At 36.6% G+C, this 25,784-nt stretch overlaps 1 protein-coding gene across 6 annotated transcripts in view; it reads right to left on the bottom strand.

Moving 5' to 3' along the window:
• Window positions 1-5,368: 5,368 nt before the first annotated feature.
• The window catches only part of FAR1 (fatty acyl-CoA reductase 1), a 76,696-nt gene continuing 56,280 nt past the window's right edge, over window positions 5,369-25,784 (bottom strand). For 2 of the 6 annotated variants that reach the window (XM_070626404.1, XM_070626405.1), the window contains 5 exons: window positions 25,658-25,725; window positions 23,490-23,661; window positions 16,282-16,411; window positions 10,699-10,826; window positions 5,369-9,141 (listed from right to left, as the gene is read on the bottom strand). In XM_070626404.1, coding sequence (XP_070482505.1) covers window positions 8,979-9,141; window positions 10,699-10,826; window positions 16,282-16,411; window positions 23,490-23,661; window positions 25,658-25,725 — 661 coding nt within the window. In that variant the 3' untranslated portion in view covers window positions 5,369-8,978. Of the gene's footprint in view, window positions 9,142-9,636; window positions 9,803-10,698; window positions 10,827-16,281; window positions 16,412-23,489; window positions 23,662-23,968; window positions 24,141-25,657; window positions 25,726-25,784 lie in introns of all 6 variants that reach the window. The other 4 variants (XM_070626402.1, XM_070626403.1, XR_011541627.1 and 1 more) reach the window with 3 other exon arrangements.

Raw genomic sequence — 25,784 nt, 5'->3', positions numbered from 1 at the left:
AGGCATTTCTATGCTGATGGAGCTTCTCAGACAATCCTGCTGCACACCACTGGTTTAGAGGGAAAAGCAAAGCTGGAGCACCATTAGAATCAGCTGGGAGAGAATTTTAAAAATTCAGGTCCCTAGGCTTCTTCCTAAACCTAACTAATCAAAAACTCTGGGGGTGGGTCCTGGGAACCTCTGTGTTTAAAAAGTTACCCTCATAATTTTGATCCCTGGCCTGGTATGGCAGCCCCCGGTTTGGGAGTTAACTGAAATGAACTCTGGGCTTGTGGTGGTTCGTAGGCTGCAAAGGGATCTGCATCCTCCAGGGACAGATGGGATCTTCAGTTTGGGCTTTACTTATCATGGCCTGATTCTTCAAAGATGCTAGCAACACTGCAAAGAAAATAAAACACTGCAAAGCGACACTGCTTATCCAAGAAATCATCCAACTTAAGAATGAAACAAGCACAATGCTTGATAAATCCTTCCTACTTTTTTACTATTATTTATATTTCAGGGAAAGCTTTGTTCCCTGATATTCTTTAAGGGACATTTTTTCTGTAATAGCAATGTTTATTTGCTGCATTATCTGGCAAATAAAAGAATCTGTATATACACAAGGGTCATAAAATTGGAGTGGGGTTGGCAAGTTAGCAATGGATAGTCAATGCCTGCAAGAATCCCTTTTGACAGCGTCTCATCCTTAACTGCTTAGTTATTTACAAAGCAGCAAATCCTTCATGTGCCTGGACCTTACAGGAATCCCGTCTTCTAGAAGAGAAATGAGTCCAATTCCCTGGAAGAAGGTGAGATGACCCTGGAAGGCCCCCTGCAGCTGGAAACGGGCAAGAGCTGACAGAGGATCAATCAAGGGACTACATGACCAAGGCCCAGTAGTGATGGGGCCAGGGTGGGCAAACAAGCAACAGTGACTCTGAGAGGAGGCGAGATTTATGCCACATACCTGGGCTTTGTGGAAAAGTTCCAGAGCCGGAGATTTTTTTTTTAAAAAAGCTGCAGTACATGGTGGTGCATCCTAGTTGTTAGTTTCCTAGTTCTCTATGTGAACCGCCGCCACAGCATGACAACTAACACACAGGTGGTGTGGTTCCACGACTGGGAAATGAACCCAGGCAGTTTGGCGGTGAGAGCGCCGAACGTTAACCACTGGACCACAAGGGCTGGCTCAGAGCTGGAGTTTTAAAATCCCTCAAAGTCAACATGTCCCCTTTGCATATATTTTTCTACATTTAGAGAAAACAAAAAAAGGTTTCCTTTAGGACATAAGGGGCCTCCATTTTCCTCCTAGGGCACAGTTTTATGTGTGTCTTTTTGAGATTACGCTAATGTCTGCCTAATACCAAGATCCCTAGATATTCCAGAACCCCAGTACTGACATTCCTTCAAGATGCTGTCCATTTGCTGTGATAACCTACAATTTGATGGTCTGCTATACTAACAAGAGTATGGATGTATATAACGTACTTGGAGGTAAAGTGTATCTGACAATACATGAGAGGTGGGAGAGTACTCATAACATAGTCTGAGTTAGAGCAATACTGAAATTATACAGCGAGGGAATTGAGAGTGGAAGTGGTTGTCAGAGCAGGTTGGGCAGTTCTTACAAGGCACTGAGTGCTGCCTCTTATATTAGAGGAAAAAAACCTCAAAAATTGGCCCAAGCCTACAAGATGTATTCTGGAATGCTGGGGGAGAAGGCAGATGACGTAGCCAGTAAAAATGTTCCACTAGGCCATTCTACTGTGCTGTCAGAAGTTACACGCATAGCCCACCCACTCTGGCATGACTGAGCTAAGCAGATTCATAAAGCTTACCCAGAGTTTTTCTAATCTAAAGCACACACCAGGAATCAAGTTGCCTTTCAATCTAGACAACTACATTTCTTGGATAAATGTCTTCATAAAGAAAAACTCTACAGGTAGAACAAGCATCAGTTAGTACTTTGACTATAATCTGCTAAGAATTTAGGAGAAAGCATTTGGTGTGATTTTACATTAGTGGATAACAAACAGCTAGTCAGTGCTTGTTGAATAAAAGACTTGGTAAAGTTTGTCAAATGTGGAGTTTCTAACTTGTGGCATTTGCGGGGTCTGTTTTGCTAGCATCTCTAAGTGAGGGAAAAAATAAAAGGTGATTTGTATAAATAACTTTTCCATTCCTTTTGGCAAAGTGTTCTTGACTGCAAAATCTTGTACATCTTGTATCCGAGCAGGAAGCTTAGCAACCCTGTAACTGATCGAAGGAAGGACAAACCTCACGTCATCAGTTCAGATGAAACATTCATTGAGTAACTCCTATGTACCAGGTACCTTAAAAAATAGGTCCTGCCCTTTGGGAGAGCTCACAGTTGAACAGAGGAAATAAAGTAATCAGGTATTTTCACTCCAATGGGGCAGGTCCTGTTTCCATAGAGGTTAAGGCAAAAGAACCCTGATCATTTCAGACTTCCTCAAAAAGACATTCTAAACTCAGCAATACTGCCAGCTGCCCGCACCACGCTCTGACAGTCAGGAGAGAGTCCCACAGCACGGGCTCTAGAACTCAGCTTTAAGGACAGAATAGACTGAGAACACCTTCTCAGTTTACCAAGAGTTGAGCAGCCTCTGTGGCAGCTGATTCTTTATAAACTCACAATTAATTGATCTATAAACTGAGCATTATAATGGGAACTACAAAGGGAAACTAAGCTAGATGCAGGACTGTGACTACCTGGCTGCATAGACAGGATGGACACTTGCAGCTGAGAAAGCCACCAGGGAAAGACTGAGTAAGAAACTAGTAAGCACAGAAAGAAATATATTTACCAAGTACACCAAAAACATAACAAAGACCTGGACAATCTCAAGGGCTATCACAGCTGAGTAAACTGTCGTTCCCTAAGCATAAGACAAAAATGCCATTTCAAGATCTGGAGTTAAAAATCCAGAATGAATGGACCTTGACTCTTTATTGGAGAAAAGACATTTCTATGCTGTTATTTTTCCAGATTTCATGCACCCTCAGCTGTTAAGTTACTTTAAAACAAAAACTTTGCTTTGGTTTAAAAAAAACTTAGGCTCATTGCATAAAAATTAGAAAATTTGAAATAAGGGACAAAAGGTTAGATCACTCATAACTCTACCACATAAGGCTAACTTCTAGAGCACCAGGCCAGACCTTTTTCTATATATTACTTTGTGTTTTCTATCATGTTTTCTGTATTAATTCTTAGTTTCAAGGAGGACTTTCCAGACCTTGTCTCAGATCCCAGGAATGCGCCCTGCTTGGACCCTGCTGTATCTCATGAAGACTGACTATAGAGGCCAGTGGCTCTCCAACGTCGGCGTGCATCACTCTCTCCTGGAGGGCCGGTCAGAACACACTGCCGCGCCTCACCTCAGTTTCTGACTCAGTAGGTCGGGGATGGGTTCTAAAAGTTGCATCTCTATTGAGATCCCAGGTGACGCAGCTGCTGATGCTGTTGGTCTAGGAATCACACTTTAAGAATTACAGAAAACTGAAAAACAAACCAGTTGTTTAGACACTGGTGTGGTTTGTATTCTCAAACAGACTTAGTAACACTATACCAGTAGACTTATTTCTCTGAATTTCATTTGGAAAAGAAACGTAATAGGTCAGTTCATTTAAAGTCCAAAATCTATTCATATTTACTAAGAATTGGGTGGGCTTTGGCTAGGAAAACCTTGTGGGTACTTGAGTTTTTGAACAGTCATTCCAGAGCCTACAGTGCACTCTGAGCAAGCAAAGGCCCTCCGTTGGCCCCTAACTGCCTCCCCAGCCTCATCCTTCCTGAGTCATCTTAACATTTCTTCACTGTTCCCCACACTTCCCGGCCTTTACACAAGCTCTTCTCTATGCCTGGAATGCCTCCCAATCTGAGCATTTCTTTCAACCTGATGTAAAATCACAACTCAAACATCATGTTTGTGCGAGCTTGTCCCTAAAACACTACGTAGTAAATCACTCCTCTCTGCTTTTACTATTTTGTGCTTTTCTTCTTTATGTTATATTAAAATTATGTTTACTTACCTATATTAAGTCATAAAATCCTAAAGGGTAGGCAGTGTGTCATATTCAGTCCTGGACCAATGAAAATCTTAGAGTGTGGTGAGTGATACAGACAAACAGATCGTTACAATATAAAACACAGCACCTAACCCATATTTGTTGAATGGATGAATGCTGAGTTTTAGAAATAAAGGAGCCAATTAATGACATTTTAGTAAAACAACATGTCAGGGAACCTCTCTCAACAGTCCAGATACATCTGTGTTCCCACAGTGAAGACAGTACAGCGTGGTGGGCAAGTGTAGTCGGCTTCGGAGCTTGACTACCTGAGTTCAAACCTTGGCTCTGCCACTAACAGTGGACCATGGGGTAAGTCATCATCATCATCATATGCTCCAGTTACCAACCAATAAAACACAGGAAACAGAAGTGCCCCCTTCACAGGGCTGCTGTCAGGGTTAACACATGCATAAATATGCATAATACATGCATAAATGGGTTAATACATGTAAAATGCTTAGGGTAGTGCCTGGCACACGGTAAGTGCTCAAGAAATGTTTGCTATGCTATTTCTACAATGTAAAAGGAAAGGCAGGTTTTCCTATCAAGAAACCAACAGTCAAGTTGGGAGAAATGTCAGGAACCTGTGAAAGATGTAACATAAATCAGAAAATTAGGTATTAAATGTCAAACAATTAAGTACTGATGAAATAAATACACAATCTCCCAGGACAACTATTTTAAATAAAACTACATTCAACTGTATGTTTAGGTTCAGGTGTTTGCTGAAAAACAAAACCAAAAAAAACCAGCTCTAATATTAGGTTGAGTCATATGAAAGTATCTTTATAGGTCAAAGACTCAAATATTAGCAATTTTATGCGGTTCAAACCTAACACTTTTTAGTTACACCTTGCTCACAAAATCGAAGGGAGGCTCTCCACAGATTCACGTAAGATAGAGAATTAGGTTTTCTGAATAACAGCAGAAAATAAAGGAAATTTGCCTCCAAATCATCTTTGGAGAACATCTAATTCAACCCCATAAAGCTGTGACATGAAAACTAAAATGTCTAGGAGAGAATCTTTGGGTAAATATTTTGAAGAAAATAACTAGGAATGTTTGTATATTTTAATGAATTCAGAAAAATCTCTACTGCCTCTCTTCTTCTTGTATAAAATTATAGGTATCGTCTGTAATCTGTGACCAAAGAAAAGAAAAAAGACAATTATAGCCTTATTCCTCTGAGCTCAGGTCTAACAGTAAAGATATAAACTCATACTTAATCACTATACATTGTTCTATGTAAATTATTTCACAGCCACAAACTTGCAAATGAGCACGTCAAACAATGTTACTCAAATGTTTCTTTAATAAAGAAAAATCAAAGGAATTATTTAACAATTTTGCACAGCTATGCTCAACTGACAAAGAGGGTTTGTTTAGGAATCTTAAGGGTAGCAGAGATGTATGCTAAGGGGGTACCACCATAAAAACAAGACATTTATTCTACGACTAGAAAATGCTTTAAGATAAAAATATTATTTCAATAGGAAAATATTTCGTATTTCTTTTATCAGAGACTGTTAACTCATTTCTATATCAAGTTATGCAGCACACATTTCCTTCTCTAGTTTCACATGCAAAAGCTTAGAGAGCTTTTCTCACAACAGAGCAAGTCAGCGATAACGGTGTCAAGGCAGGGCTGGAGATCGCCTAGAAGAGCAGGCTGGGAAGGCCACTCGCACTCTCCTGCACCGTAGCCTCATCCGCCTCCGTTTTCACAGTCAACCTCTGTTACTAATGAATGATCCTTTACACTTAACAGATAAACGACTACAAATGTACCTATAAATTAATATGATATCATTTAATGTGGAAGAGAGTAGCTGGAGCCTAATGACACCCTGGCAGTCTGCTGGTACTGTTTTTAGAAAACAGAAAAACCACCTCATTCCAGCGAATAAATAAAAATGATATTTTTAACAAAAAGTGCTCGTCCTGCCTATATGCCTCCCCCAAGACAATGTGTAAGAAACTTAGAATTAAATACAGTTAGGATACAAGAAGGAGCACACCTAAAAAGAGGTAAGAAGTATAACTGAGGACTGCTTCCATAATCCTAACCACATTATCTCATTGGTGACTTCCAGTATGATGTGCAGTATCATTATTGTAAAAATACAATAAATACTATAATGGAAATATAGGGATTCATTTATTACTTTTTGGTTTACAAAAAAGGCACTCAATAATGCTTCTACTTACTTCTTATAAAAGATTATCAATTTACATTTAAAACAAAAATCAAAAAACCCTGAACCAGTTCCTACAGACAAACACAAAAAACGGGGGAGAAATAAGATTTTTTCCTCCCTGCTTCAAACCTTTATTACATAGATTCAAAGAGTGTTTATTTTATACCATTCTTAAGTCAAAGAAAGTATTGCCATGCTTCTTTGTGTTGAGTGTTAGGACATAGTAATGTTGCCACATAAAATTTAAATACAATCACAACAATGTCACAATCGACAAATGCATATGCCAGAATTATAAGAATCAGGAGTGAGTGGGGGGAAAAAACCAAATGTTTTACAATATAGCTTTATCAAAAGAGTTAAATGAAATATTAAATTTATTTAATAGGCTACCCTGTTAAAAATTAAGTTTGTGTAGAAAACTAATCAAACAGAACTAAAAACCATGTCTAGCAAATGACATAAATAGAATGATTTCCAAAATCTTTTAACTTTGAGTTAAGCTTAAAGTCTAGTTGGTGGGAATTAACAATCTGTATACTCTTTACACTAATTTTAGAACTCTAAATTCCAGAATGATGTATTAATTTATTCATTAGCTTTCTTTTGACAACAGAATTCTAAATAAACACACAAAATTATGCAGTGACCTCAGCACCATCCCAGTTAGCATTTAAGTTAGATTACAAGAACAATGACACAGTTCAGAAGACATATACCCCCATGTACGTCACATGCCTGCCGATGTTATACCTGATTCTTCCGTAAGACACAAAGACAATTCATCTGATTCTAAGTATATTCGGCAGATGTGTAAAAATCATACAAATGTTAGCATGTTTTCAACACATTATGAAAATGTATTTGGAGAGATGGAGCACTCAGTGTATAGAGCATGTATAAAGTTAATTACGTGGGCCACTTTAAATCAAAGGCATCATCGTTTATTCCATTTTTAGACACTGTCCTGGTCTCTCACGCCTTATACCCAGGTATGATCCTAGACCACAGTATCTTCCAAAGAATATATATATATATTTAGATAGATATTTCTTTTAAAATAATGTTTAAAAGTTTTACTACAGAAAGTCTAGCTTCAACATGGAAGCACTTTTCCTTTTCAAGATTACACACCTGCACGGAAGAAGGTGATTTTCTTTACATTTAGTTTCTTCATAATAACAAAATAAACTTCTTATACATTGCATTTAAATTGACAAAGGAAATTAAGGTGTAAAATTCTATTAACTTTTTTGTATTGTGACTGACCTCATTAAACATATTCCAGATATACTGTTAACAATTTAAATATAGTACAACTTGGATCAGCTAAATCAGAACATGTTATTGTTGATCAATCTGTTAAACTAAATGTATGTTAAAAGAGTAAGGAGAGTTAATCACTATTAAGGTTTAAAGGGAATTATAACGTATCCTTAAAATATACACTAATTTTCTTGCTATTACTTGTTTCTATAATGCAGTTCTTTCTAAAGCTAAAAACACATGCAGAAAAAATAAACGTTATCTTCAAACTCATTCAACAGTTTGCTACTTTATGTGGTATGTAAATAAAGTCCTTTATTTAATTTTATACACATTATTTTATGCATTATTTTATTTTTCTTGAAGGAATTCAGCTCTCAAGGTCAAAAGTTACTATGTGTTTACACACACGTGAGAACATTTTCTTAATGTCATGACTACCTGCAAATACATTCTTCCATAATAATGCACTTTCAGTTTCATTGGAAAGACACTATAAGCCTTTTAAAAGTCTTATTATTAAATTTATAAAGGGAGGAGAGTACAAGTATGGCGAATCCCCCCCCAACACACACACTTGCCAAAGTCTCAAAAAGTCCTCCAGCTTCAAAACATGAACAAAATCTCACAGGATTGATTTTTATTTGGTCATAATGTGGACAAGAAAAATGTATTGTCATTCTTTTTGATACTAATAGTCTTACTGAATTCACTTTAATTTTCCTTCAAAAAGCACACAGTGTATGTTGATATGGATTCTTAAACCCATTTAGATTTAGTAGGGTCCTTAGAATAACAGATAGCCTTCTGATTATAGAAGCAACTGATGGTTTATAGAAAAACTATATGGATGAGACCTCTAATCAGAGAAAGAAAAATGAGAACATGTCTTTCATGTGTGAGACCACTCAATAACTTAACAGGATGATGTGAAAATAGTTTGGCTATAATTGTAACAAAACTAAAACTCACTCTGACCGATAGAAAAAAATCAAACACTGAAGAATCAAATATGTACCAACTTAGCTAGTATTCCTGTCCAAATAAATGCTTCCCAGTGCACTAAACATTAGAATTAGAAATTCACTATATGTTAAGGCATATTTTAATTAATAAGTTCCAGAATTGCACAGTTATATTGGTCAGTTTTCCTATTTCCCCACTCCTACTTTCACTCCTCCCCTTTTCCCGAGGGATCAAAATGTTAAGTCATGGTTTTGGTGGCTATTGTAGATTTGAGCTGGCATACCACAGTGTGTTCACTAGGTTTTTATGAGAATAAACATTAAAATGTTACATAAAATGTACCATAATTTACTCCACACTCCGATCTAAGATGGTTTAATGTCTTGACAAAAGGTGAGATGACTCAAGTACATTTTACATTTTGTGCATTTAGACCACCGTATGCATAGATGTTCTAATGCTAAATTCTTGTCTTCAGTATCTCATAGTGCTGGATGCTCGGAAGTAGGACAGAAACTTGTAACACAGACTAACCACAAAGTACCAGATGTTTCTTGCCATTTGTGATCTTGCAATAAAAATGCGCCAGATCAGGATCACAAGGATAGTATTGAAACCATAACGTATGTTCCTCAACCTGGAAAGCAAATTAAGGGAAGTATGAGACAATATTTTCAAGAATAAAATATTGCTGGATGGCAGATAATTAATGCTCAGTTTTTAATCTAATAAAGTTCAAATCCATATTAGTTTGAAACTTGTTTAAAAACTAACTAGAAGTCCTTAAGTTAGAAATTAGCAAAAGTCAAGCCTGACTATGATACTCTAGTCAGCAGCCCATCAAACAATGTCTTACCTCTATTGACAATGAATAGCAGTTTTTTTAAAACGGTATGTTAGGGACAAAAGTTTATTCACTCAGCAAGTATTACTGAGCATCTTTCTGGGTGCCCAGGACTGTGCTAGGCACCAAGTATATTGTAGGCAAAAGAGACACACACCTTGCACTTCTGGAGCTTCCTCTCTAATCTAAAAAGGTTTGTTTATTATATACAGCATCCTACAGACAAAAATAAAGATTTTTTTGGACATCTTTAGCTATCAAGACAAGTTGTGAGACAAGTGAACTTACCCCTTCAGTTATAGCTGACAATCACACGATCCAAGGCCAACTGGTCAAGCCTCACTCATGAATGAAACATGACATTAGCTCTATACAGGAGGACCCTCTCATTCTCAAAGAGCAACATGCACACGATCTTGCTCATGTTTCAACATTTTTGATACTTTTTAATAGTCTTAGAAAACAATATAAATCTTTAGATATGCAATAATGTTACATAAATTACATTAACTTCAACAGGCAGTGCAAGATAGGACCGCAACATATGAACAATGGATGTAGACAAAAGAGTTATGAATTAGGAGTCAAAAGATCAGTGTTCTAGTTTGTTTGCCACTTAATACAATATCATCAAGGCAAACACAACTTCCCTAAGCCTCAATTCCTCATCTATACAACTAGCTGCCTGGCAAAGCCTCTTAGAGTTGGAGGCATGAGAAGAATATTATGAAAGTCTTGAAAACTGTTATAAAAATTGTATAAGAAACTACAATAAAGGAGATTACTATTAAAATTAACTGCATCTCTGAATGACGGATTAACAGTGATTTTTCCTTCTCTATTTTCTGAGGTTTTTTTTTAAACAATCAGTTATGTATTACTTTTATAAAGAGACTAACAGAATAATTGTAACTCTATCTTATAAACAAAGAAAATTCCATGCCGAATGACGTATTATTATATCTCTTTTCCTCTTCCAAAGATGTATTTGAGTAGGGTAAAAAAAACTTTAAATAAATAAATTACCTCCAGTTTCAAATACATTTTTACTTTCTCCTAATCTTTACTTCTTCTGTAGCAATATAAGGGAAGATAATAGTGATTTTTAAAACTAAATTCCACCTGAACATAGTGCTAAGGAACAGTACAAACTGATGAAGACAGTAAATTTCAGCAATCTCAGGCTAAACCAATACTACCTCAGTTCCAGTCCAAAGGTAAGTACTTTTCCTAAATACAATAGATCATTAGCATAGTATCTTTCATTCAATATACCCGCTTACCAAAAACAACCGATGTGTAATATTTCAAAAGGAAGAGAAAATGAAATTAAACCCATGTAAAACTTACTTGTTCAGATGTTTTCTAGCTGCAGGGAGGCCAGACATTTCTTCATTCAATACATATTTCTTAGTTCCCATACAGTAGTTCTCTATATATTCTGCCCAATGTAACTGCCGTACATCAATATTAAAGGTCTACATAAACAAAAAAGTTACTGGCCACTTTCTTAATTTTCTTCACAACTAGTCAGAAATTCATACTTTTTCTAAAGGCTAATTCCAAACGACATGATTACAAAATGTTTACAGTATTAACTTTTAAAGTCTTACTGCTTTCACAAAAAAGTTCCTTCCTATTCCCTACTTTCCATTAAACACAGAAACATTGGAGAAGATAATCCGAAAACTCATGTCAGCACCTAACAAAGATTATATGAAGTGTAAGGAGAAAGAAGCCTGCACCATTAAAAAAAAAAAAGGCAAAATCCTATTGTCCAAATGGGTCTATGTATTCCTCATTTATACATGTATTGATACATTATTTCCAGTTTCTTCTACCTACAGTTTCTCCTCTCTTCTTAAACATCCTGCATACCACATGGATTAATTTTCCTAGCAAATAGTAGGGACATCAAGAGAAAGAATACATTATGAAAGCTGGCTTACGAGTTTAGACAACAGTAACAACCATTTGATGCAAAGAGTAGATAAATGCAGAAAAGAAAACCTTACAAAAATGCTATTTCATGACAAAATAAGAGGGCTATGCACTGCTCAGTGCTCCTCCACACACAATCAGATAATTTTTGTCATTGTGATAGATTATTTACTATATACCATCACTTATCTGAAAAAAGCAAGTTCTAAACAAAAAAGAAGCTACCATAAATAAAACATTAAAGTAAGTGAAATAAAATGGAGACTTGACTTAAGATATAAGATATGAGAAGGTCTCAAGTATGTGCAATTGGGTTCCCACAGGAAGAGTGAAAAAGAATGGAACAGAAGCAATATCTTAAAAGACAATGGCCAGAAATTTTCCACAAATGATGAGACATCAAGCCACAGATTCAAAACATACATACACCACATGCACACACATATTGGGCATATCAGAGAAAAACTGTTGAAAGTCAAAGAGCAAAATTTTCAAGATGTCAGAAAAAGGCCATACAGATTACCTCCAAAGGACAACTGCTAGACTGACAGCTGACTTTTCAAAACAGGCACTGGGAGCCAAAAGACTAAGAGAAGACGCCTCCCCAGTGCTCAAAGAAAACCGCTAAAGTGGCATTCTATACCAGCATAAATATCTTTGAAAAAGAAAGATGTTTCCAGAAAAATAAAAACTGAGACAATCTGCTACCAGCAGCAGACCCACACTAGAGGAAGTACACTAAAGGGTATTCTTTACACAGAATGAAAATGACTCCAGATCGAAGTCTGGAGATGAGGAAAAAATGAAGAGCTTTATAATAAAAGGACAATTATGCTAGTAAATCTATATGAATACTTACTGAACAGATTGTAATAAGAATAATGGTTTTGAGCCACATACACAGTATTAAAATAGGTAGTAATAATAGCAGATAGATGTTAATCCTTGCATTGTCCAAGAAAAGGTGCAAGTATCAATATTGTTAGACCTTGATAAATTAAGGAAGGAGGTTGTCACCTCTAGAGTAAGCTACCCAAACAAGTGAAAAAGAATCTATTTCTATGTAACTAACACAGATGGGAAAATAAGGAATTGTAAAAGATAACCTCAAAAAAGGCCAAAAAGAAAAGAAAAAGGAGCTTAAAACAGGTCGGACAAATAGGAAAGTACTAAGAGTCAGATTTAAATCCAAAATTATCAGGAATTACATTATGGATTAAATCTTCCAATTAAGGGTCAAAAACTGTCAGACTGAAAAAAAATCCTATATGCTGCTTATAAGAGAAATATCTGAAAGATAAGAATACAGAAAAGTTGAAAATAAAAGGATGAAGAAAGAGATTTCTACCAGCAATGTATGGGAACGTCCATTTGCCCAAGGCCTCACCACAGTATGCTGGCAAAGTTTACATTTTTGCAAATCTGACAAATAGTAAATATCTCAATATAGTTTTAATTTGCATTTCCATTGGTATGAGCGGGGTTAAATATCTTTTCAAATGGTTAAGAAATCATTTGCAGTTACTTTTCTATAAAATGTTCATCTCTTTAGCTCATTTTTCAATAGGATTATTGACTTTTGCCTTTTCTACATAAGCTTTTTATGTAATACGAAATGCAACTAAAATCACATTGAGACACCACTACACACCCACCAAAGTGGCTAAAATAAAAAATTAAAATGCCAAATATTGGGCAGGATGTGGATTAACAGGAACTCTCATATACTGCCACTTGGAATGTAAACTGATACAACCACTTTAGAAAACTATTTGGTATTATCTACTAAACGTATGAAGACCCTTTGACTCAGCTATTCTATTTTTAAATATACGTTCTACACAAATGTGTACACATGGTTCACAGAATTATTCCCAAGAGCCAACAACTGGAAATAAATGTTTATCAACAGAAGAATAAAAAATACCATACAATACCATTTGTGTAAAGTCAAAAATTGGATAAAACTAACATTTAGTGTGACAGTTCAAGATGGAGTTATTTTTGGGAAAAGAGAGGAGGTCGGGATGGGAAGGGGGCATGACGGGATCTTCTGGGGGTAACAACGTTCTATGTCTTCACCCAGGCACCCACTTGCTAACAATCCATTGAGCAGTATGTGTTGTGCACTGGGATACATGTGTTGAGGGTGGGGGTGGAGAAAGTTAGATTTAGCAGAAGCCATAAATCTTTCAACCTGAGGTTATCTGCAGGACCCTGGTAACTCAGATACCAGGCTGCAGGTAGAGAGGAAGACTGGTTATATAAAGCCTATGGCCCCATAAGTTGAGTCTTACAGAATACTCCTGCAAAAAGATAAGAACCCAAAAAGTTGTATCCTTAGAGCAAGGGTAAAAAAGAAGTAAATCTACCACACACAGAAGTGGGCAGAGAAACAGCACACTTGAGGAGGTCTGTCATGCAGAACTAGTAGAATGGACTAGATCTCACTGCCCAATATGGTAGGCACAAGCCACACGCAGCTCTTGGGCACCTGAAATGTGGCTAGTTTGAACTGAGATGTGTTGTGGAGTATAAAATGCACACTGGGTTTCAAAGGGTCAGTATGAAAAATACAAAGTAAAATATCTCTTAAATAAATTTTTTTGTTTTTTTAAAGAATGGCACTTGGGCTAACAACTGTTGCCAATGTTTTTTTGTTTTTCTGCTTTATCTCCCCAAACCCACCCTGTACATAGTTGTATATCTTAGCTGCAGGTCTTTCTAGTTGTGGGATGTGAGACGCCACCTCGATGTGGCCTGACGAGCAGTGCAATGTCCACGCCCAGGATCTGAACCCTGGGCCGCCGCAGCGGAGCGCACGAACTTAACCACTCGGCCACAGAGCCGGCGCCTTAAATAATTTTTTAAATTTTAAATGATTCTTAAAATGTTGTTCAAATTATATATTATTTTGGATATACCGGGTTAAATAAAACATTATTAAAAAACTTTTTGGAGGCCAGCCCGGTGGCCCAGTGGTTAAGTTCGCGTGCTCTGCTTTGGCAGCCCAGGGTTTTGCCGGTTCGGATTCTGGCGCAGACATGGCACCGCTCATCAGGCCATGCTGAGGTGGCATCCCACATGGCACAACTAGAAGGTACTGGGGGGCTTTGGGGAGAAGAAGAAAAAATAAAAAATAAAATCTTTAAAAAAAAAAAACTTTTTTAAAGATGTGAGAAGAGAAAGGAAGCTGGTACTGGGAAGATGAGGGAAAAAAAAAACTCCTTTGAGAAACTATAATCATGAACCAGCCCTACACTCTATTTAAGGTCTATATTTACCTGAGTTATGCTAAAAATCCAATCAGATATGTTAAAGTGGTCCTGATTTGTTAATGCCACCTGGCTAGTTAATGCTAATAGTGACCAGGCTATTGGTGGAAGCAAAGGCAAATCCTCACTGGAAAACTGCAATTTCAATCTAGGCTTCAAAAAATTCCCACAGAAATCCTCAAGGAATATGAATTCACAGTCAAACAAACAACAACAAAAAACAAAGAAACAAGGGGTCATGAGTGAGGCCCAGCTTCAACCACAGAGGACAGACCAGATGGTGCACAGCCCTTCGAAGTCTGAATGATAAGAAAGAGAATTTAAAACAATTATGTTTAACATGTTTCAAGAAAAAAATTCTAAAGATTAAGAAATGTCTGTAAGATTTGAAAAATAAATTGAACTTCTAAAAATAAAAATATAGTAACTGAAACCTAAAATTCAGTTGATGGTTTAGACACAGTTGTACACTGCCATAGCACTTTAACGAATTATCTAGATTTCAGGCCAGAAACAGATACAAAACACGGAATTAAAGTTAAAAGACCTGGAGGAGAGAATGATCTAACGTATACTAAAATTTCACAACAAGATAAGAGAATGGTGATGAGGCAATATTTGAAGAAACAATAGTTATTTCCCTGAAGTGCTAAAAAACATCAAACTTCAGATCCAGGAAGTCCAACTGAAACAGAATAAATTTTTCTAAATTACTGCCACATTCATAGTGAAACCGTGGAACATCAAACATACAGAAAACTCTGAACAGGAGCCAGGAATAACAGATCATTCAGAAAGCAGCAGCAAATTAGACTGACTTCTCAACAGCAACAGCACAAGACAGAATAGAAAATGAAAGCTATCTTCAATGTGCTGAAACCATGTTAGAGAAACAAGAGTGAAAGAAAGACATGTTAGACAAACAAAGACCAAGAGTTCACTACTAACAAACCCCTACTAAACATATTCTGCTATTCTGGATATATTTCAAGGAGAAAGAAAATGATCTCAAAGATCTGATAGCAAAGACATTGGTAAATACATAGATAAATCTAAATAAAACTGAACAAAATAATCATTTCTACTTATGAGGCTTAACTAGAGAACTAAAGTAATGTGTAACTATGTAAGTTAGTGGTAGCAGAGGTGGTACTCACAGCTACAATATTTTCAGGTCCTAAACATCACCAAGGAAGAGGCTAGCGAAATTGCTTAATTTAGACTTTGTTAGGTATACACATTAAAATATCTAAGGTAACCTCAAAAAGAACACACACACAGAGTTTAAGTTTCAAACTAACAACAGACAGCAGAATGTCAAATGATGAAAAGTAAAACAGTATATTGAAAAACAACTTCTGAGAGAATGTTTTCCTCAAAACTCAAAGAAAACAAAGTGTTTTGGGGAAAAAAATGCATAAAGAAGTCAAAGTTCTCTTTGAACCTGACATTAAAAGGAAAAAGAGAATCAACGTTTCGATCATACTTTGAAAATACCTCAGCCACTCTCAAATACTTACCTTATAAATTCTAAGGCAAGGCAATTTAATTTCACCACCAACAACTATGATTGAGGCTTTAATGAGAGACTATAAATAGATCAACGACTTTCTTGTTGCATAATGGCTGTGGAAAATACCCAATTATTTCTCAGGTTGGTAATGGTTCTCTAATTAGCATGCTACTTATTATCTAATATAAAACAGAAAATACTTGCCTTCTTATCTTCAGGGTTTAGTTGATTCATTAGCATATTGACATTGTCAGTATTCCAAACCCAAGAATGACTTGTGAAATATTCAAGAAATACCATAGCTCTGTGAAGACGAGTTATTGTTTTCATCATCCTGTATTATAAGAAAAATTGACAGATTCATATTTTGCACAGATTAGGAAAAGTATCACCACCACCCAGGGTACCAGTTTCTATATTGAGACATTAATGGTAAAACTGTAATACATAATTCAGTAAGTGTACCAAACCAGCAGGCAATAAGAATATTTCTGCATCCTGGAAGAACATTTCATAAATCCAAAATGGAAAAGAAATTTTTTTAAGCAGCAGCAAATGAATTTAATACTACCTACACAGAGTTCTGCTTATATACGAAATTAATTTTCAAAGGAAATATAATATTTTAAGGTCAAATTTTCTATAGACAATACTAAGCAAGTAAATGGATTCAATTAGAATGCCCTTGCCTTTTGTTCCTTTGACCACATTTTAGTTCAGCTGCATTTACTAAGATTTCCTGTGAATTCACAATATAATGTATTATATTAGTTCAACTCTTCAGCATCACAGAAGCAAAGTATACAGAAATATTCCTTTGCCATTTAATCAACTCTCTTCTATACATTTTAAATAACTTTCTCTTTAATACTGATAGGTACCACTCTTGATCATCTGAATGTGCCATGAAATCAATGACTCATGTTGAAAACTTTCTGAAATAGATATTCAAGATATTCACTCATCTCTCCAAATCCCCAATATCCATCCTTATAGACATAAGGGAGTTCAATATTTTTTGTTTCTTTTTAAAGAGGTGAGGGGCCTTAATCTTGAAATCATGTCATTTTAGCATGGCTCATTGTAAGTCATTGATATCATAACCCCAATCCCAGCAGTAACAGCTATACAATAATGATCACCTAGAATCAGTAGGAAAAGGGAAGGAAAAACTTTTTGAAAGAAAACACACACCAAAACCTCCTAACCTCTGAGAAACAGAAAAATAATTTGTGGAGAGATACTTAAAAAGAATTCCATTTATATTCCCACAATAAGGATTAGCATTACATGTAGTTTAGTAAGTCCCAGAATTAAGGTCTTTAGAAATGAGGGAAATAGCAGAAATTCATAACATTGCGGGGGTGGGGGGGGGGGGCGTCTAAAGAGTAACATTAGCTAAGCAATCCTGATGATACAGTCAATACTTTTAGAAAGAAATCATGAAACCAGATTATTGAGAGAAAATGAGGCAACATGGACTATCAAAAGAAAAACTATAGTTCAAAAACATAATTCCAAAATAAAATCTCCATTACACACAAAAAGAATTATTAAGCCTCAGAGGCTATATCTGGACAGAAATCGTTTCTATAGATAGAAAACACTTGGGGGGAAAAAAGCAAGACATGCCTCTTTTAGAAAAGAGATTAGACATTTTTTTTTCTAAAAATAAACAACAAGATATAACAGATTTAATTAAATCAATATCCACTGTCACAGCCAGTAGACTTGAATCACATACATACACATAGTTGGTTAACGTGGTTTTCTAACATGCATCTTATTAAAAAGATTTTCTTCCTTACTCCTTTTCCACTGACAATTCTCACCTAGTTTTATCTTCAGATTCATTCAAATGATGAAATTACTTCATTCAAGTGATGAAATTACTCTAAAGCCAATCACTGATTCAGCCATTCCAAAATAATTACAACAAAAAATTGGAGGGGAGGAAGGAACTTTGAATGGCCACATATGTGTGAACTTCATAGAACTTTTTTTTTAAGTAGATGAGGGAGTTTTTTGAGCTAACATCTGTTGCCAATCTTCCTTTTTTTTCCTTCTCCCCAAAGCCCCAATACATGGTTTGCATATCCTAGTTGTCAGTCATTCTAGTTCTACATGGGCTGCTGCCACAGTATGCGGCTTGATGAGCGATGCACAGGTCCACACCCAGGATCCAAATCAGCAAACTCCGGGTCACTGAAGTGGAGTATGGGAACTTAACCACTCAGCCATGGGGCCAACCCCAAGTTCACAGAATATTTATCAAGAAATAGGGGCCGGCCCGGTGGTACAGCGGTTAAGTTTGCACGTTCCGCTTCTCAGCAGCCCGGGATTCGTGGGTTCGGATCCCGGGTGCGGACACAGGACCGCGTGGCAAGCCATGCTGTAGTAGGCGTCCCACATATAAAGTAGAGGAAGATGGGCATGGATGTTAGCTCAGGGCCAGTTTTCCTCAGCAAAAAGAGGAGGACTGGCAGTAGTTAGCTCAGGGCTAATCTTCCTAAAAAAACAAAAGAAAGAAAAGTACTAGATTGAATACTGTGGAGGATAAAAGGAAACTTAAAATTTTGCACCATCATTCTTTGGTTCAATATGTCATAAGAGCAGATGCCTGGGGCTACACTGCCATGTATGTTCTGAGTATTTATTACTTATTATGGAAACCCGCAAAAAGTAATCAATCACAATTCTTTAGAGTGTAGGGCAAGATCTTAATGGTCATCTAGTCTAGGGTTTCTCAACTTCAGCACTACATAATTCTTTGTGGTGGGGGCTGTCTTGTGCACTGTAGGATGCTTGGCAGCACCCCTGGCCTCTACATAACAGATAAAAGCAGCAGCCCTCCCCCAGCTGTGATAACTAAAAACATCTCCAAGTACTGTCAAATAAAAGTCTCGTGAGGGGGCCAAAATTGTCCTTCGCTGAGAATCACCCAGATAAAAAAAAATGTCAGCTTCAGAGAAATTAAGCTAGAGAGAGTTAAGCTAAATAAAATACAAGACCATGGAACCATTTTATTTAAATGTCATTTTTAAGTCACGAAATATCTACTGTAGTTCAAGAGCTAGAGTGAATAATTTATACTCCTTCTACATGCAATAATATCATGCATCCTTGATCCCAATGACTATTAACCAGGAATCCATATGATGTATATCTGAGTTGTACTTTTCATAATTATGTCAAGATAGATATAACAAGTCAGATTTTTATCTGCTGACACTCAGAATAATGTAAATGAGTAAAATAGACATCATGAATGACATGATTAACATTAGTTCAATGTGGAAATAGGCATTATATTAAGGCCCCAATATAAGGTATAAAGCCTGTAGCCTGCTCGGTAAGTATCTGAACAAATTAAATAATATAAATTATAAGATTGTGTATTTGACATTTGTAAAATTACTTAAACAAAAAACCTTTACATCTCTTGCTGCCTTTAGACTACGAGCTCCCAGAGGTCAAGGATCATTCCTGCTTTGATACTTAGAAAGGCTCACACAGGACAAACCTCAGGTAAGAAGATTCTTTGTTTCACGTTTCCTATTTGGAGCAGACTTTAATTTCCAAAAGTGGCTGCAATATTATCTTCCATCCTACATGCTCACCTTGACTATCTTTCTGTCAAGAGCTGAAGGTAATTTACAACCAACAGAATGAGGCGGAAACGATACTGTGTGACTTCCAAGGGCAGGTAAGAAAAGGTGAAGAGCTGTCTGCCTTGCTCCGTGGAATACTCACCCTTGAAGCTTCAGTCGCCATGTGTGCTGTCCAGCACCCCCTGAGGCTGCCATGCTGTGAGGAAGCCCAAACTAGTCCATGTGGAAAGACCACACAGAGAGGCTCTGAGACTACATGAAGAGAGAAAGATGCCCAGCCCCGCCAGCTGCTTTGCACGCTTTCTCTCCCTTACCACTCCTCCACAGAGTACTTGCTCCTGGCCCTATCTCACTGCAACCACTTAAAAGACCAGGAACCAGAACTACCTAGCCAAAGTCTTCTAGAATTCCTGATGCATAGAAGTCATGAGAGATAAAGAAAATGATTGTTTTAAGATACTAAGTTTGAGATGATATGCCAAGCAGGACAGATAACAGGCACAGATCTCAGCACGGGGAGCAAGGGGCTGCTATAATGAAACCTAAGGCATGTAGTATTGGCTTTAGGATCAGGTGGCAGACAGAATCTGGAAGGCCCTTGAGGAGACTATTGGTGAAACCTGGAAGGACCAAGAAAAGAACGCTAAAAGAAGCCTTAAAGGGCTTTAAGGAAGCTATTGGTGAGGGCTTAAAGAACAGTGAGGAAAATATTGCTGGAAGTTGGAAGAACAGAAGTGTCACCTGCGTTAACACGGGAAAGAGAAACTGTACCTAATCAACTCAGTGATCCAGCCAGGACGATCTGCTCAAAGAGGACAGAGACGGTCTTAAAAAATGAACCATTTCGAGTGGAATGTGGAGGAAATGTAAAATGCCAGCCGGGAATTAAGAAATGGCTTCTGAGCATAGATCAAATCCAGAATACGGATGCAAGAGTCTTCGTTAAGACCTCGGAAAGATTTAAGGTAGTACCTCAGAATCTTTCAGACAAAAAAAGGCTCGTTCCAGATCTTAAAGAAACGTCTTACAGAAACCTACTGTTTAAGAGGCAAGGATCTAAGATCTAAGGGTACTGTCCCATAGCAACCTCATAAGGAACCCAAGATAGACAAGGGCATGTCTCAAAGAGATCTGTGGGTATGGCTTTGGTCTAATGAAGCTGATTGTTTTAAAACAGATACACAGGAAACCCACAGTTTTAAAAGGAACGCTACCAGCTTACACTTAAAGGGACAGAGACAGTATAAAATGAAGAGGCCTCTGGATCAAGGGTCAGCAAACCTGAGCCTAGGGTCCAAATCCACCTATTTTTGTAAATAAAGTTTAACTGGAACACAATCATGCTTATTCATTTACATATTGTCTATCACTGCACAACTGAGTAGTTGCAAGGTGACAGCTACATTTAGCAGCAGAGTTAAGTATGTACAACAGAAACCATATGGCCCTTTACAGAAAAAGTTTGCCAGTCCCTGCCTTGGGGCCTCCCAACATTTTATGAGCAGGAAATCCAGTAAGAAGGTTATCCAGTTGCAAACACAGGCCAATTTTTTTTTCTGGAAAAAGAAAATGACTCAGAGAGCAGAGCTAAGAGCCATGGAGAAAATTCCAAGAGAGTAGGACTGAGCCCTAATTAAGGAGCCATCAAAATATATCTGGCTAAAAACATATATATATATCTGGCTGGAAGATAGAACTGTTATGGACCAGTGATTGCTGTGTGCCTCCCATTTTCTCTCTTTTTGAACAAGATTGTCTAAAGTCATTTTAGACAATTTTGTCTCACCCGTTACATAGTGGGTATATGGCAAGCTGGAAATTGGTTGCTTTAATTCACAGGCTTTCAGACCAATACTCAGGAACTATACTTGTAAAACCACTCCTAAAGAGCCTCATCCACAGTTGCACCAGATACAGTTGACCAAACACTGGCGTCAGGCTGATGCCAGAGGGGTCTTGAGGGGAAGCAGCAAGTGTATTTTCCATGTGGGAGGAGTATGAATTATTCTGTCCAGAAGGCTGACTGCAGCAGATTGCACTTTCCAAAAACGGCCACAACGATTTCTTTCATCTCACTTGCTTATTTACAACATGATCTTGACCATTCTCACACCCCCTTTCCTTGAATCTCGGAGGACTTATGACTCGCCTGCAACTAAAAGAATGAGATGGAAGTGGGTGCTGCATGATTTCCATAGTTAGGTCAGAAAATGAATGTAACTTCCACCTTGCCTGCTAAAATATTCTCCTTGAAGCCTTCAGTCACCATGTAAGCCAGCAGTCCAGTTCTCCTAAGGCTGCCGCTAAGTGCTTGTACAGAGACTCTATGAAGAGATCCTGACACCGTATTAAGAGAGTGATACTAGTTGTTCCACTGCACCAACCCTGCTTCAGCTCCTTCTGACCGCAACCACATGAAACATCCCCAAGCCGAAAATGCCCAGCTGATTCCCTCCCGAATTCCTGATCCCGAGAGAAATAATAATTAAAAGAAATAATAAAATGACTGCTGCTGTTTTCAAGCCTCTAAGTTTGAGATGGCTTGTTACATTGCAACACCTACTATAAATTATTTAATAATTTTGGCTATTCACTCCTTTTTTTAAGTTTACTAAGCTCCTTTTTTCTGTGTAAGGCATTGTGATTTAGTTAACCTCTTGTAATTTTTTGACCTAATTTTGACTTTTCTGCTCTAACTTGTGAGAACTTTATTAATATCAAGAAAACATGCATTTGCCATCACTCATAAATTTTACATTTGCTTTTTAGCCATGAAAGAATGCTGCCAATGACAAATACCACACTTGCAGATCATTCCAGAAACCCTTGAAAATAACTTTGATGTATTCTGTGTCTTTCTTCTGTTAAGTATTTCTTTACCCATTCTAAAGTTGTTCAATTCAACCCTCTCACATATTTCAATATTTAACATATAGAGTTTGAAACATAATGGACAACTGAATCCACAGAAAATTCCTACAAGTAACTCAGATCCTGATACACTATAACTGGCAGATACCTCACTTTTATTTTTTGAGCAGTTGATGGAAGTTCTGGAATCAGCATCTTCTTTATACATAAATACTCAAATCCTGAACTCTCCAATCAAAGGCTCCACTGTAATGCCAATGTAGTTAAAAAAAATAAATATTTTTATAGTACATTTCACTATAATTTTGGTAAGACAGTAGGAGGATTTTATTTAAGTTTGTGAGATTTCAATAAAAAAGAAAAAAGAGAAGAAAGGCTATTATAACAACTATAAGAAAATAGAAAGTTTTCCATTTGTTATTAACTTTTTAATAAAACTATGACATTTTCAACCTGGAAAATTAGTCAAAAACCGTAATTACCATATTATAAGCTGAATGGGCAGCTGAGATATTTTCAAACAATTAATTTTCTAGAAACATTTTATGTTTTTTCATATACAACTGCACAACCTACTTAAAGCAAAGGAACATTTTACCCTTAATCCCCCTATAAAATCACCCCATCCCTAAATTTTGAAGGGGGAGAGGAGAAGGGCTCAATTTCAGCTTATAATAACAATGACAACCTTGATGTTGGACATTTCTTATATTATGGGATTTGGGCAGATCAATGGCACTATTAGACAAGATCCACATCTTAGCCTCCCCAAATATCCCAATTTCTAAGAAATGTCCTAGCATTGATTGTGATTGTGATTAATCAGGTTAGTAATGCTAAAGGTAAAGCTCATGCTAGCGACTGTTCGTCTTTCCAGCAAGCTTCCACCACCTTACCAATACATAGTGTATTTACTCCTATTCTTCTTACCACGGCTTCTGACCTGTCAACCTGAGTGCAAGATCGAGCAATAATGCAGGTACTGTATGTCTGACACCCTTCCAATAATGAAGCAATAAGTTGTTGGAATAGAACTTAATATTGGGGCGCCTGAACACTTGGTTTAAAGGATTCATCTTGAAGGAATGATTTAGATAATATCCTGTAGGAAAAATAAGCGTCAAAGCATTTTGAATGTTATTTGTTATTCAGAAACAATATCTAAAGTTAGTCCTAGAATTCAGCACATGACAGTAATTTATCAACCAAACTTTAGAATAAAATAGAGTGAATTACAACACTACCTTCGCTTTTCTGACAAAGTCTTAAATTCAAGAGTCTTCTCATTCACGAAAGGCCATTAAGCCTTATCATAGGCATAAACAAATACAGAGTTAATAGCATTTTAGTGTAAGCATGGGCTGTTTAACAGTCAGAGGAACAGATAAGACAGAGCTAGTCACCATTACCTTGGGCTTCTTCCAGTCATCCTGAGGTAGATATCATACAGGAATGCTGGGGCCTTATGGCTTACAGCAATCCAGTAGTGATATAAAAGGTGATTGGAGGTTAGATTTACATTGGGCCGTCTGAAGGCCTGTTCGAGAGGATTCCTCTTGAAAGTGGAAATTACATGGTATTCTGAGGAAGAAAAGTTGTGTAACAGCTTTGATAATAACCATGTAATGAAGTTTTGAAAAACAAAAAATCATGTTTTCACAAAGCAAAATATTTTACCAAAGATGTCAGAGATCACTCATTTAAAAACACTTTTTTTCTACTCTCTACAGTAGCTCAGAGAATACGGGTGGTAGACTGTTGAACTCCAGTGGTGTTACAACTGCCACTATTTATGAATTTTAATTAGATGAATGAATTTTTGCTAAAATTCACTCTTAAAAATCCTTTTAATGTTTTACCTATGTCAGTTTACAATGTTACTTTCTATATTTCACCTCTCACGATAGCTTCTTTCTTTCTGTTCCTCTTTTCCGATTCTTATTACTGTACTTACTTAAAAAAGAAAAGGAAAATCATCATCCTTTGCGTATGAATAATTAAGTTGCTCAAATTAACATATGTCAACAAGCTTAAAACAACCCGAAATTAACTTCTGTTGTAATTTATTTAGGTTATGAAATGTCAAGACAATCAAATCTATTATCATCTATGTTAACACTTTAATAGAAATGTATACTGAGATAGTCACTAAAAAAACAATGCTTGACTTGATTTTTACTAAACTGTACAACACAATGAAAGGTTACAAAAAACCTAACTCATTTAAAGTTTTAAAATTCTTAAAACACTTTATTATTAAAACTTTATTTTATATAAATATAATTAAATATTATTTAAATAATTAAACTTAAAATCATCCTAGATTTTTTCTTATATGCTCTTAACAATCTTTAATTTGAAATAAAAAATGCCATTAAAAAACCCTAAGACAAATAACATAAAAGATTTACTTTAAAATCAAAATTGTTCTGCAAGGGTAACAAAAATTGTTCAATGAGAGTTAAAGTAAGACCTATTACTAAATCAATTCCATAAATATATTTTACTTTAAATTTGAAAACATAAATCCACAAGTTAAAAATGATTCAATTTCAGTAGGCTTTAAGTTATACTATTCCTATTTTAGAACAAGTAACATAGCATACACACTACTTGCTGTGAATTTAAATACATTAATAAATGTAATAGAAAATATTCTGGCAATATGTCTCCTACTTGCTAACTCCTTCATTTATTACTCTTGGGACCATTAGCTATCTCCTGCGATAAACCAACTCTTGTAGTCGGAAGGGATACTGCCTCTGGATAGGCAATAGCAGGATTCAGTGCCATGAGGGGAAAAAAAAGTACTGTTTCCATGCCACGGCATCTATGAGGGCTGCTGCAGATGGCAGCAGAAAACAGTATAGGTCAGACAACAGTGGGACAGGGAGGAAATAGAACGATATTTTCAAATTTGTGAAACATTAATAAGGACCACAAGGCAGTATTGCTAGACATTAAGATGGCAATTAAAATAAGAATTGGTAACTCAGTGGCCTTAATGCCTCGTGGGTTACTCTAACAAAAAAACTCAGTAAATATTTTAAGTTCTTTAAGATTTATTCTAAGATTCAAAAACACAGGTAAGATCATACCAACTTCACCCCAGTGGAAAGGATTGGTGCTGCCTGTCGTGCAGTTATACACCATGATGTTCCTTGGTCTGCAAAACAAAGATCAAAGCAATGAAAAGTGGAAAGGGGCCCAACCTAGCTAATCTAA

Source organism: Equus przewalskii, chromosome 6 (genome assembly GCF_037783145.1).
Source record: "Equus przewalskii isolate Varuska chromosome 6, EquPr2, whole genome shotgun sequence".
Classification (NCBI taxonomy): Eukaryota; Metazoa; Chordata; class Mammalia; order Perissodactyla; family Equidae; genus Equus; species Equus przewalskii.
The sequence above is the reverse complement of the archived record's forward strand: the minus strand, read 5'-3'. Positions and strand labels throughout refer to the sequence as shown.